This window comes from Bombus bifarius, unplaced genomic scaffold (genome assembly GCF_011952205.1).
Source record: "Bombus bifarius isolate JDL3187 unplaced genomic scaffold, Bbif_JDL3187 scf7180000009432, whole genome shotgun sequence".
NCBI lineage: Eukaryota > Metazoa > Arthropoda > Insecta > Hymenoptera > Apidae > Bombus > Bombus bifarius.
In genome coordinates, this window is record NW_022885113.1 from 421,023 (window position 1) to 436,996 (window position 15,974).

The 15,974-nt window shown below is 33.6% G+C and overlaps 1 protein-coding gene across 4 annotated transcripts in view; it reads left to right on the forward strand.

The window, feature by feature from the left end:
- Window positions 1-15,974, forward strand: part of LOC117215177 (hemicentin-2-like) — a 129,156-nt gene that overhangs the window by 29,380 nt on the left and 83,802 nt on the right. For all 4 annotated transcript variants that reach the window (XM_033461585.1, XM_033461587.1, XM_033461586.1 and 1 more), the window contains exons 2-3: window positions 3,082-3,290; window positions 9,190-9,306. In XM_033461585.1, coding sequence (XP_033317476.1) covers window positions 3,082-3,290; window positions 9,190-9,306 — 326 coding nt within the window. The remainder of the gene's footprint in view (window positions 1-3,081; window positions 3,291-9,189; window positions 9,307-15,974) is intronic.

Genomic DNA, 15,974 nt, shown 5'->3' on the forward strand with positions numbered 1-15,974 from the left:
CTGTTATATAATATATCAAGCTATATAATAAAGATGATAAATAATCGCGAAAAGGGAGCCACTTCTGATTTCGATGATTTTCAAGTATGTTATAGAGTTCAACATTTTGTACATTTCTCCTATTCACATAACTGGCAGTCGTTCTTAGTCTTTGAATTGAAATCTCCCATAATTACCAAAAAGGAATCTCTCGATAATTGTGTCGTCATCACACCCCCCCCCCCCACTGGGAATAGGTTCCCCTCGACGCAACATGAACCTTGACGACCAGCCACAGTCGATTAGTGTAATACGATCCAATGCCAGATATCGCCGAGACAAGTTTCGTATGTACCAACTCAAAAACGAAACTTTTCTATTTCTGACGTTTTTTAAATTAAACTTTTACTAATGTACTTGTAAGGACTTTCTGATTAAAAGGAGACCAAACACGATATAATTTGTATTAGATTTACTCACTGATATTTACTATCACTTATTTAATTATCCTTTATTACGTACGCTAATATGCTCCAAATTACATTGTATTTAGTGTCATTTTAATCAGAAAAATAGTTGTAGTAACAAAAGTGTTGGTAGAGGTTTCATTGATCACAAATCGAAACTAAAATATTTTCATTTTTGAGTTAAAGGTCTCAACTTATCGGGAGCCTTTAATATTTGCCGAACGCTTTGACTATCAATCCTTCTTTCTCTTTCACCCGCGTTGTCCCTTACTACGTTCGGCACAGCTAAGATCTCAATTTCGAGATATAGAATCGTTCCTACCTCTTCATAGCTGCAACACTTGAGTCTCGAATTTCTGGTAAATGTCGAAGGTTTCTGTATATGCAAAAATGCCCCGTCGCTCGTCCTTAGTTTCGAAGCCAGATTGGGGTTAGTAGATAGTATAACATTAATCTGGACATTGCGAGGCGGCCGGCCATGCGAATCCCCTTATCAGTACTAATATAAACAATTCTGGCCGGTCGCATCGCGGCGCAACCGGGTTAATCTTATTACTAGCCGAATCCAGCGTGAAAACTAGAACCGACCGCCAGCTACATGTACAGGAAAAAATTGTTCAAAATGTTGAGCTCTACAAAATCATTTCGAAATCACCGAAATCGGAAGTGGCTCTCTTTTTGCGAATATGTATTAAGATATTCAATGATACTGGTAACTTGTATCTTGTGACTTGTATAGCATCACTGCATAATAACGTTAGTTCAATTGTGACTTTGCTTTCATAAAAATTGTCTTTCGTAGTCGATAAACATGGAGACACTATGGATTTCAATTGAAGTGATTCTGCATGTTGATAGGATTACGTTATTCGATTGTTTAAAACCTGCCTTTTTTTGCATTTTCGTGATTAGAATATTGATTAGATATGATTAGAATATTATTGTAATTAGGATATTAATGTAAATAAAACTTTGTAAAAGTGTTGTACATTGCAGGATTAATTTAAGAATTTGAATACATGCAAACACAGAAATCGAAATAATCCAGAGTGAAATTTTATAAATTTATTTATTGAATTATATTAAATGAAATTAACATGTTATTGATTCAATTTAGCCATCGAAGAGTTTGATAATCGTACGAAAATATCATTCCGAGTTAGTGCTGCAAAATGTGAATTTCGAAACGTCAAATGGTGGAAATGTGTTACAAGTTACAAACAATTGTGTTCGACCGTTCGCGGAAAGACGCGATCGCGAGGAAGTGCTTTAACGGGAGTCGTAAATTCCCGTTACGATTATACAATCGACGCCACGAAATGATCGATCCCCTATTTCGTTTAAGATAATAGAGGTTGTTGAATAGATTATAACACTCAGGTGACAGGTTATAATTTACACTTTATTCCAACAACTTGTAGACAAGATGGTTACGCTCGGTGCGTATAGATATAAGTTAAATAGGTGACTGATCTAAGGGTGGAAACCCGGTCAAGAGATGTTGACTGTTCTAAAGATGGAAAATCAGTAAAGTTTGGTAACGATGCTCTCACAGAGGAAAACTCTTGCTGGGTGTTGATCGCCCCACCACTGGTTGCTTGCGGGTGGAAATACCGGGAAAAATAAGAAAACCCACGTTTCCCCACTTTTTACCTGACAGATCAATAATCATAAGGAACCTGTTGACTTGAAGATGTTTTATACCAATTAACGGCCTTAACGGTAGAATCGAAAAACTTAAGTTTATGACAGTTCCTTAGGATTATTGCGGTCCGCTTAATTATAGTTACACAGCTAGTGGCTGCCTCCACCGTAAAGAGTCACCGGACGTAACAAATTGTAATATGCATGATACCTTATTGCTTAACGCAATATTTATCAATAGATACTACGAAAGTGTATTTGTAATAATGTAGTGAAACCCGTTTCCTTCGAAACTAGGAAACGAACGGAAACTCAGTTTACGAAGATTTATCGCTAACTGAAAATGTGACAATTAATAGAGCTAGGAATAATTGCGATGCTAAATGTATGTTTCATATTTTACGCAAACATAAAGAATTCTCTCAATTTAAACAATATCTTTTGTAGAAAAGAATAACTAATAGAATATTCATACATAACGTCTACTTAATAAAATTAAGAACAAATATCACTTTATACGTTTAACCAAAATTAAATTTCGAGAAAGGAAATGTTAAAATTCTTTCCAAATAAAAATTTCCAGAATCAAATACGATATGAATATCCTCTTTTCACACAAAAATTCCATAACATATTTAATGTAATACTCCTAATATAACATATACAATCAAAAATACACTTTACCTAATAAAGAGAAAGACTCACTTCCTCTTTATTTCACAATTCAATGCCCAAAATCTTAGAAATTCTTTTGAATGTTCAAAATCATTCCATGAGAACAATGGTAAAGTTGTTACAAGAGAAACTCAGTACTCACAAATCGACAGCAAACGGCATCATTATTTATTCTCAGCAGTATTTGAAAAATCATTAAAGTCTCTTCTCAAGTACAGTTTCCAGCGCATCGTGCATCGGAATGCGTCTTCCTAATCTCAACTTCTAGCATTTTCATCGTCAGCTAACCATGTATACGACGCTCGTCTGCTTACAGTTTCGACACAAGGACGCAAAGCACCCTGGAACAAGGGAAACACTGGCAGGATATCAGCCTCGACAAACGTGCCTTCTTCAAATACTCGGAGAAACCCGCGAAACTCATCCTCGAGTCTGTCCGTGAGAGTGACGCCGCCGTTTACAGATGCAGGGTCGATTTCAAGCAATCCCCGACCAGGAACAGCAAAGTCAATCTCACGGTGATCAGTAAGTGTTCAGCAGATCAGGATCTTCGCCTCGTGATCCTTCTCCGCTTGTTTCTCCCTTGCATTTATTTCTTCCTTCCCCTTTCTATTTTCAGGCACGACCTACGCGCGAAATATTTAAATATTGAGAATATAGAAATCGATAATGTATTCTATGTTATATCGATACTATGTTATAACGTTCATAGAGTTGGTTTGCTAGAAGAATGATATAAATTAATGTCTTATGGAATAAAGGCTAAAATTTATGTTTGAGACAAAAAATTATTACCAATTCATTGATTTTTTAACAATGGAAATATTTTGTTCCATATTTTTCTGTGTATAATATTTGCGAGCTTTTTGTTTATGTTTTTTGAAGATTGGGTTGAGATAGAAAATTATTAATTAATTAATTTTTTATTATGCAAAAGTTTCGCTCCACACCCTTTCACTATATAATACTGCAAGAGATCATTTAAAAAAATCTCCATTTCGATTCTATATCTTTATATTATGCTATATATATTTATTTATATTTATAGAAATACGAAATTGTATAAATGTTTACAGCCTAATGACAAATAGACATATTGATACTATAGAGCAGCAATATATGTTGCATCCCTGATGATCCCTACAAGAATATATATGTCAAAAAGATATTCCAAAAAGATTTTAATCACAGATAAGAAGCTCATATCAAGTTTCGTTCACTTTGAAAATTTTGAAAATCTTTTTCTGTTTCATCTTCTGGTCCTTCTTTCATTGCGTATTTTATCCTTTGCGCCGTTTTCCCTTGTATCCTCTACTATATACGTATTTCGTCTGTCCCTTGTGTCTGTCCGTTTCATTCTCCATTAATCTTCTCATTCTTCCGTTTCCTCTGCTTTGAGTCCCCTGCATCCATTACTTCCTTTTGACACGGTAATGCAATATCTTCAAGTCTTTGTCTTTGCTTGCTTGTTTATTACGTTTCCTTTTTTCCTATAGCCCCTGCACCCTTGTTCATTTGTGTATCCGTCGTCGTGCTCTTTCATTTCTCATTCTGTTATTCATTATTCCTTCCTTTTCTCATTTTTCATTTTAATATGTAGAAGAAGTCTTACAACATTTACCTTCTGTATTATCAACTTTTATGTTTGCAGTGTCAGATATTTTTATTGTTTTCTTTTTTTTTGTATTTCTTATTTGCGCATATTTATACATTTATGGGAAAACTAAAACTAATACTACAAATATGACAAAATTAATATATGCTCCCAATGAGATCGAGGCATAATTACATATAATTATTTTATTTTCATCATATTACTTTAATTGTGATTATTCATAGTATATTTAAGAATAAGATTGTTTATTCGACCAATCGCGGGGAGACGTAATCGCGAGGAGAGACGTCAACGGGAGTCGTAAATTCCCGTTACGATTATAACGTTATAAGAGTCGCCCGGCGTAACAAAGATTATTTGTAGTATATTTAAGTTCGCGTTAGGGGTTGGTTAGGGGCTAATGTCAAAGATGTAATGATATATGGAATGAACATATTATACAGAAATATACTACAGAGAATGTTCAAAGTAACTGTTTAAATTCCATTCCTTTCGACATACATACTCATAGAATTCACAAAAATATCCTACTAATAAGGCATAGTACATTTAAAATGAATACTTGTTATAATATTACCACATTTAAAATGCAAATATTATTATAAATTACAAAATTGACTTATTGTAGCTTGTATTAATATTTTTTACTTCTCCATTCTTCATGAAAAAAGGGTATAATATTTAGTGGATGAAACAAATCTGTGCTTAGGTTTCATTTCTTTATTCAGCCATCATAAAAATATGAATCTGCATAAATATTCGCCATTTACTGATACGATTCTACATACATGTTTTTACAGTTTCCATTTGTATTTTAAAATAAAAGTTCCGCGCCACTCCGTGTATTTGTATTTGTATTTGTTCGCATATTTCGCCATATCTCTGGTGAATTCCTCATATACTCTTCTTCAACACGCAACTTGCATTCTGCCTTATTCCCTCCGTCCATTGTTTACTTTTTTAATACGTGTACAGAAAAGTATACAGCAAGTCGGAATGTCATAGAAACATAAAAGAGAAATAAAAAAAAAACGTGCAGTAGAGTCATTCGTATTCCTGTCAGTACACTCAGTTCGCACTTCTTTTCTTGATAAATCCCTAACTTTTCCTCTTACCTAACCGCCCACTTCTTTCGTCTACACCTACGCCATTTCCCTCTTTTTCTCCATCTTATCAATTACACACTTCTCGCTAAGCAAACTGGGCGATACATAAACTACACTTCTATTTCTCTGTGTTTCCTGTTTTAATCTTCCAACTAACGAAATCTCGTTTAATGATCTTTTTATTTTTCTTCAATTTTCTTCCTGTGCTGTGTTGTATAAAGCGTAATTTTATTTCTTCGTCGTTTTTTGTTCTCGACGTCAAAAATGTCTCTTTCGTATATACTTTTTTCGTATTCTTGGGATTTTTCTGATTAATAATTTTTGGATATATCTTCTCGTTTAAAGATTCATCATATTATCCTACGTCTTCACCTTTAGAAAACAATAAGATTTTATTCCTACATTCTTTTGTACAATAATTTGCTCGCGTGATAATTGTTTTCTAAAGTTTCCTTTATTTCACGCTACTTAGATTAAAATAATATCTTTTTTTGTTTCCTCTCTTTCAAGTCAAGAAAATCTCGTTTACCAACTTTCTTCGCCAAATAATCTTTATAATTTTCTCCTTGTTTTCAAGATACGCAAACTATCTCTTTTTCTTTTTTCAAGATCGATGAAATTTCATTTAGCGATCTTTTTTCGTTAAACTTCTTCGCCTAATAATCCTTTTCAAACTTTCTCTTACCTTCATATTACGCAAACTGCTAATTTATTCCTCCTTTTCCTCCATACCAAACACAGCCTGTTTATTCATTTTTCTCCTCAAACTTCGTTTCCTAATAATTTTCGAAATTTCTCCGTGATAGACACGCCAGTTCTCGTCCAAATCAGCTTTTATTATTCTTTTATGTAGACGCTTTATACCTCATTACAGTAGTGATTTTCAACCTTTTCCACCTCGTAGCACGCATAAACTGATTACTAAAATTCTGTAGCACACCAAAATGACATTTGTGCTAGTGTGTTTACAAGTATTGTTTCTTGACAAGGGTGTAATAAATGTTTAATATGACTTCCTTGTATATGAAAGCACGTTTCAATTCTATGAATAACATTTTTGGTAGCTTCTGTTAATATTATCCGAGATATTAATGATGCTTCAGTATCACATTCTAATAATGAATAACAACAAGAGATCAGTAGCATTTAACGTACTAAGTCGTAACAATAAGAAATATTTCTAAACGCAATGGCACATAATATTCCAAATAATTGTTTCATTAGAAGCCTTGTATGACCTTGACCTTTATGTTGTAAACATAAAAAAAAATGATGATGATGATGAGGCTATTATATTGGTCGTAGAAAACTACAAAACTCTTTCCTCTTCATTTATTCCTAATGAATTCCATTTACAAGAAAAACACTGGCTAAGAATTACGTGAACATAGCCTGTACATCTAGAGACGTCAAGTAATAGTATACAGATTACAAGAGAACGGACGTATTGTCTATAAAAATCAATAGTCATTTTAATGAAATTTCAAAATGTCTTATACGTATAACACATAAAACATTTCTATAGTAACTGTTCAAATACTTTCGTAAGCTAGTACATGTGTAGAGGACTTGTGTAGAGGATGCTTGACCGTGAGATTTACTAGATTTTATTGCTCGTTGTCGTAACCGTCGAATATATTTAAAATACCAAATTAGTATACAGACTATATTTGCTGAGACGCTCGTACAGAGTATAAATCAAAAGAGTATAAAGCAAAGAGTATAAAGCAGAGTATAAAGCAAAGTAAAATTGCTAATTAATACTCAGTAAATGCTCGCTAGATAATCGTTGATAACTCGGCAGACAGCTCATCGATACAGAAAGATACTCCTAGATACTGATAGATACTCACTCGAATAATAACTCGGATAATCTCTCGGACAATAACTGCTCGCTCGCGATCACGTCCGTTTATTTATACCGGCCGGGGGAGAGTCGGAAAATCCAAATTCGTCTTTATTCGACGGTTGCATGTAGCGGCGACATTGTTTTGCCCGGAGTTTATTTATCATTATGTTTCATGCGTCAAGGCTGTGTGAATGTCCCGAGGCAAAACAACAATGTGAGTCGCTCTCGATTCGCGTCGTCCTTTGACTCCTGTGCCGCTACACATGTATATGTAGAAGCATCAAGAAATAGTGCACAACAGTACATCAGATAATATATAGCTTGCAATAAAACATACTTATTGCCTATCGAAAACAATAATCATTTGAATGAAATTTCAAAATGTTTTATATGTATAACGCATGGAATATGCACATAAAATTTTTCTATAGTAACTGTTCAAATATACTCATAAGCTAGTATGTATCTAAAATGTATAGGCATTAAGTAATAGTATATGGACTATAACAGAACATACTTGTTGTGTATCAAAAGCACAAAAAATATTTTGTTCTTCTTAATTCATCTTCCTCTTCACCCATCTCTTCATACCTGTTCTTCTAGCAAAACTGCTTCGAGAATTCACTCCCTCTGCCTTCGATCCTGTTGGAGTTGATCGAGGTTTGCCGACCGTTCTTCGCAATTAGCCCGAGCAAACAGAGAGTGGATTCGACCTTGTTGACCCGGATCTACGGTTCAGCAAGCGACGATTAAGGCGAGTTTTATCTGAAAGCCGTCACGGATTGGGGGAAATGCGAAATTCGATTGGTGATTTTACGACGCTCGCCTCGTCGAAATTGCGACTTCGATGTCGACGATATCGATAAGTAGATTCGTACCTGCGGATCTTGCTGTCGCGCGAAAGAATTCGTTTTCCTTCTGTTTCTCTTCGGTTAATCAACGATAAGGAAATTCTAGGAAAATTGAAGTTCTTCTGCTTGGCTTGTAGTTCTTTGAATTTTTCTTACCGATTCCATTTGGATAATATAATAATCTTTGGATAAGTATAATGGATTATTTATTAAAAAGTACTTTCACTGAAAGTTCAGAGCGCTTTTCTTCGATTAAGCAAGAATAAGAAAATTTCACGAAGATTGAGATCCTTTTTTGTCTTCTTCCTCCGTTCGGTTTGTATTTCTTTGGAATTTTTCTACCGATTTTATTTCCATGTATAGTCTTGGATAAGTATAATGAATTATTTACTCAAAAGCAATTTTTGTCAAATAAGAATAGGTTCCATCGACAAGTATTCGTTTAACTCTTTCAACACTGTCAGATATCATATCGAAAACTTTATTTCTAGGCATATCCTATACCCTAACACTCCTAAATTTCTCACAAATGCATAAGCATCTACATTTAGTTATAAGTAAACAGCCTACAACAAACCTACATTACCAGACGTCTTATCAATTACCGTTTTATCCTTTGCGAAGATTAACCGGACACTAACTCCGTTCGAATTAAAATTCCCATAGACAGACTTCTATTCTGCTCCAAAATACAGCTTTACCTACAAAGCTGCGCTATAAAACCTCCTAGAAAATAATTTCTATATCACGCGACTCCTCAAGCGTGCCACAGGGAGCTTTTCATTTGCGTCAAATAAAAATACCGATCTCCATGGACCATCTATGGTGTCCGTCGGATGGCACAGGTCATTAGTTCATTGCCTTGCAAATTGATTCGCTCTGTGGCGCGAGAGCCAGAATTCCATTTCTTCGTCATCGCTGAAGCTGTTTCGCAGCGTGAGCGAAGGGATGAGAGCTGGCGTGAGTCGCGGAAAAACGAACTTATTGTGCGAAATTATTGCAGTACCACCGGAGCAGCTTAGCATATTGGACGAGAGCGGAAGGTCTCATATTCCTTATTACGTGCTCGGCCCGTACAGCGAGGGTGCCTCTCTGAATATTACCTGCGTCGCTGCTGGTGGTAAGTACAGTGCACAGAGCTGAAAAGATGATTAGCGAAAAGATGTAGCTGCAAGCGAAGTACCGCTCTTTATCGGTCTTATTCGTATATGCGACACTTTCAAATATGAGTGCCTATCTTTACGATTGTGTTACCTCGCAAATCGACGAGAAATAATGAGAAATATCAGAAATAACCGATCAGCATTCCTTCGCCTGATCACTTTTTCAGCTCGCTATTATACTTGCGCTTCACTTTGCCGTTTTTGTGCCTACGCTTCTCTCTTCATCGGTTGTCGTCATTTTACAAGATGATCCACGTAATTTTACATCATAATTTCCTTTATCTGTGTAGTTAAGCCTCCATTAGGCACATCCAGTGATTTAGGCGAGTGATTTAGTAACCTAGCGTGCGTGACAAAATCTAGTCGAGTAATTTAGTAAAACAATTTAATCGAGCAGATTCATTTTAAGATGCGACAATAGGGATGTGCAAGCGTCCTTGATACAATAAATAACGACCGATGACCTATGTCTAGTTGTAATAGTACTCTATACATCGATTAAATTTCTATTTAACTCTCATCCATACCTTTATTTATAACTACTCCTATTTACTTTTATTGCACTAATCTTTACTTTGAATAACAAAACTCGCAAATTTTTACATCGTATTAATTTGTTGCTAAAGAACAAATTGAATTAATTACGAGGTAATCGGTATAATTTCTATTTTCAGAATAATACTATAGTTATATGTTTTGTCTTCTCTGTTTCCATGATAAATCACAAAGATACTCTTTCGTCTTTACCGTTAATTCCGTAATTCTTGCACAAAAATCACTCCATTAAAAATACATTAAAATACTATTTTCCAATAAACTTCTATGAACACATAAATATAAATGTAATTTTAATCGTATAGCAGTAAGAAATGAGAAATCGCAGATACTTTGGCGTCCGATTTTTATCTCCATCGCACTTTTATGCGCTGTTTCATTCGTTTTTACCATCCTACATCACGCATTCTTTATATTCCGACTCTTGCCTCGTACAATTTGATTTTTCAACACGAGAAATTCGACACGATGAAATAGACAGCCTGGTCTTTCCGAGTTAAGATTTCGACAGGTGCTGCGGGACTTCAGTATACAAAGAACCTGCATTGTAATCTTTTATTTAAAAAATTTCTTACTAAAAGTACAATTATGTCGGTTTTTAAACCTTGTTCTGGTTGACCATATTTTTTTCTAAAACAATGATTATAATTATATCTTTAGAAAATAAAAAACATACCGATTACTATATAATTCAATTTTTTTTTAAAGCGAATGTAACTGAAATGTTTTAAGCAATGAATTTTTTTCTAATAAAATCCTTATAAACTTTCCATTAAAAAATTGTTTATAATATGCCTGATAAAGTTGGGGATTTAATTTTTTAATTTAGGGAAACATAGCTTCATGTGTTCAACAATTGCAAAAACCAAATGTTTATCAGAATTCTTCAAACATTTTTCCAACACTTAAACGTGCCTTTTTTAAGTTAAGAGAATTAATTTTTTCAAAAAGATCTACGTTTTTCAGAATTGTGAGAAGAAATTTATCAGAAATTTATTTTATCGGCGTATTTGGCAATCCTGTCGTTAGAGATGAGGAAACGTCGACATGTTTCGGCAGATCCTTCGGATACCAATTTCTATTCGCATCAATATTTTTGATCACATTCCATTTTGCATTTGCACGCAATACGATCGACGCTTAATCTCAATGTAACACGACCGACACGCGATCCTCGCGCGTGAAACTTTCCATCAGCGAAACAGCCGGAAGTTGATCGCTTCGGGGAAGAGAAGCATGATTAAAATGAAAATTTAATAGTGCCGGATACCGGCGAAGGAGATGAAGCACACAGCTGTACATCGTGTTAGGTTCGTTACTTGTTACCCGAATATGTATATTCCTGCGTACATACTGGGTGATACATTTGACTTGTCTATTTGTACATTTTCAGTTATTTCTAAATTATTCGTTGATGCTATAAAGGTACAAATTTACGTAATTTTTAGAAGAATACACTGTAATTATTATTTTTCTGCGTTTTTATTGTTTATGTATTACATTAGTGCTGGAAATTCAATAGGACATTTTTTAATGGAACGTGAGGACATGAACGTTATATATATTGTATTAATGGAATTTTAAATAGATTCCACTGAGAAGATTATATACTATATTTAATTTATTAGATTTATGTTATATTTCTTATACTAACTTTGATAAAAAGATCGTATATTATATCTCATTCATTTACATTATTTATTTACACTGCATTTCTTAAAATGATGCAGTATTATTAATAGAAATTAATGAAATTTTATATATATTCTAATAAAAGGATTAGTAGTCATCGGTAAGCTTAAAGATAAAAGAAGTAAAAGGAGGTAGAGTAAAAGAAGTAAGCTACAGTCTGTCTGAAAGATATTTATCGAGATATTCATCATGAAAATCATATTATATTTTAGAAGTTTTACTTGTTAAATTATTTATCCGAAATGCACATTTTTTCAGTTTATTTTAATAAAGTAAGTTAATGAGGAAACGATACATATAATCTATATTTATCTAGAAGATGTCTCAGTAAATATAGTAACCTGTTCAAGAAGCATTAATTGGAAGCATTAATTTTATTTAGTCGAACTGTGCTAATTATAAATTTATCCAAATTATAAATTTCATCACTTTCATGTTATCAGGATCACCCTGTATACGTGCGCGCGAGCCTGCACGTTTATCTTGTCGCGTCTTTTCCATCTGCGCATCTAACTTCTCCAAGCATACATACCCTTGTAGCATAAAGATCTATAAACAGACGCGAAAGGGGAAGAAGAAAGCCGTGGTACATTGAGAAAAGTAAAGGTTATAAGATAGTACTCTGGCGAACACAGAAGAAAACGTTTACACCAGAAACTGAGAAATGTAGTGAAAGAAAAAACATAGGCACTACAGATGAAACGATTTATTAACCCGTTGTATTGCGAGGTTTTTTTAATGGTCGTGTTTGATGAAATGTGTTGTTTAACCGCGCATAAATAGTTTTCTTAAACGTACCAGATCATTTTAAAATAATCGTTTAAAATTATTAGATAATCGTTCTGTGAGTGACGCCAGAGATTTTTATGATGTTACGTTGAAACCATTTGAGAAATTTGGCAGTATGAATTCTAAGTGTGTATCCTTGGTTTAAAAATTTTAATTATCTTAATTTTCAAAAATTTAGTACCGAGAATGGTTGAATTAATTCTTGAATGATTTAATTATTTTAATCGAGCAATATTTATGCTGAGAATAAATAACAAAATTGAAAGTTTTTCCATTTTATTAAATAGTTTAACTGTAATATATAATTTCGTTTGAAAAAGAAAAAACGTTTCTAAAATAGATTTGTATATTCGAGAAATCGAGTTATCCATTTTTATGCAATTATGTTAAAAATCTGAAATTTTAAGAACGGTTAGAATGTCGTAAAGATTGAAAATAAATTTTTAACTCTTCGTATGCAAGAAATGTATCGATTTTTGCTATATGTTAAATATCATCTGTATCAGCCTCTTGTTATATTCATGCACAATTTGCATTATACGAAGAAGTAGGGTAGGAAATAGCGAAACAGACAGGAATTCAGTCTAACTATCTCTAACTACTTCAAGTTGTCTGACTATATATGCAATGGTATTACTCAAAGGCATTCTACTTCGGTGGGAGCATTAGGCTCTAAACATGGAAACTATTTCATTGGGCTTCTAACCACCTTTTGTGGTGAAATTAATTTTTATTTCGTTTTTCCAAGTTCAGATTTTTTTCTTTATCATTGTATTTCAAAATCTAATTTCATATACTACTGTAATATAAATTTATATTTCGATTCGTTATTTCGTCATTGTATTTCCTTCGAATGACTTTGTTTCATCAAATATTATATAATAGATTTATTCGTAAGTAGGAAATTAGATATCTGCGCGGTGTAAGTAATATAGGATAACGTCGCGTATGTACTATAAGGTCGGCTTGATCAGTTTTGTTGCAATAACTAGATCACATTTCTATTAATCTCAAACGTAAACATTACGAAATTTCCTATTTTTCAACTCATTTTCGAGATGCCTAACGCAATTTAAAGTTCTTAATAAGAAAAACGTTATTTGAGTTATATCCTCGTTATTTTACCATCATTCAAACATCTTGGTCTTTTGAAAAAATTTCAAACGTAAACATTACGAAATTTCCTATGATGATAGTGATGTGTCAAATTTATAAGCGATTTGAGGAGGATTTAGATATTTTCAATGACATTCAAGTCGCTTGAATTAGCTGATTATGAGAATACGCGATATTCCTCAATGAAAGGAACTCTAATGGATTTGGCTGTACGACATCCTTTACTATCAAATTAGTTGTTATGTACACGAGAGTTTACATATTGAAACTATAACTGTGTAATCATGGCATCATGTGTAAAATAGTCTGTAAATGTATAAATAATCTAGGTATCCACATGCAACTTGTTATTTGTATAATAATATAGTTAAATATCAGAAATCAGTTGAAATATCAGAAAAGCAAAAATTTTTATACGTAGTCATATTTCAATGACCACAGACGGTATAAAAGAAGAAATCATTTTTACCATTTTCCATATACGATTCTAGAAAACAATAAAGAGCTTTCTCGTATTAACCCATTTGAGACCTGTAGACAATACCCTGAACCATGTAATATCTCTCCTCAATAAAGAATTCTCCAAAAATTTGGCGTCTGAGACATCTATACTTTACATTATCAGATAATTCTCGAATTGCTACCAAAAGAATCATTCTATTTAAAGTAATAAATTGTAAAATAACGTGCTAAACATAATAATAATGACAATGGTCCGGATTGCAAATTTATCAAGATATATGTGATACAATTTGCAACTGCAGTACCATTCGGCCACTGGAGACAATCTTGTCAATCTCAAATGTGTTAATAAACTCGGAAAATATTATTCAGTGGTTATTTATCAAGGTGTGAATTTATTACGTCGCCTTCGTAGACAAGAGAGGGCCATATCAGAATATCAATTACTTTCATCAATCACTCTAAACAACCCCAATCGTTGTTTAACATCAAAACACACGTCATACCGGCAGTTTCCTTGAGATATGTCATCCCTGTGCGTCAAAAGACGTGCTTTACACTAGATCGTATACTTACCCGTACGATATTCACGCTTTCACACGTCGGCGGCGTTTAAACGCGCCGCAAACTGCATCTCGTGGTTTGCCTCGCGTTTATTATTTGCGAGAGGGTATTTATTTATAGGAAATTGTAAACAGAGTGCTTGTCGGTACATAATCCAAAGTGTCTAATGCTGTTTCACCAACGTAACATTATTGCACGTCGCGTGCTGCAAAATATTTTGCCGACTTCCATTTTCCACCATAAAATTACCGTTTATCGTCCTGCTTCCGTAACTGTGCATTCTATCCAATCGTTTGTTTGTCGTTTTCGCGGAAAATGACTGTGAAAATTTCTCCACTACCACTTTTGCTCTAATTTTGTTCGCTATTATTACTCTATGAGGCTATTATATAATAGTGTGCCTCGATTGGCGATGAATTTGGAAAAAAATTTTGAGGAGAAGGTGAAAGAACATCGTGCAGAAATGGAATTAGAAAATAATAATAATCGCAATAATAATAATCAATAATATCGTGAGAAATTATTTATTTCTCGAACAGATATATAAATATATGCGTATGTAGAAAATTATTTATTCACCTTATCAGTGCATCAACTACTTCGCTGCTTCACGTGTGCTTCTCTTGAAAGCAAATATGATTACTATATAATAACTCTTTCGCGACGCTGTATGTATACTGTGTTACAAAAAGATAATCGCTCCTACAGTATCAACTAATGATATTAATAAATTAACAAGTTACAGTTTATAGATTATAGATTTCTTTCTTATAATTTTACAATTTTACATTGAATGAGATAATAGAATAATTTGTTATATGAAAACTTCAATTGCGTGTATGTAAAATTTAATTAAATTTATTATACCAAATTTATATTACAATATCTATTAGTACTAATAAGTTCATTAACAATACCATTCCAATTATGCAAGAGTGTTTGCATAACGAAATATTCTGTAGAATCAAAAATATTCAAACCCAGTAATGACATAGCCAAAATATTAAATTTCATTTACAAACATCCAAAAAGGACTCATCTAAAAACAAGTGAAACATTCAACGTCGATGATGAAAATACTAATTGTACAGCGTTGAGCGCGCTCCCACGATGTATCGTAAAAAATGTTAGATACGATTTTGCAACCAATACCCACCGACCAATCGCACAAATTGCAAAGGATTAAATGTATTATGAGATGAAAATTGGACGGGATGTTTCATCGGGACGTTATTGAACCGTTCGCCGCTCATAGTTTGCGCAAACATGTTCGCTATCTGGAAATACGTCGATACGCTGTTCGATATCATTTTTCGCGCGTCTTTTAATCATCTCTGTGGCCGTATCCACCTGCCTTTTCCAACTCTCCCTGTTCTATTATCTCTTGATTGAGCCAACATATATAAACAAACGGCAAGCAACAACAGCAAAAGATTAAAACGGAAGC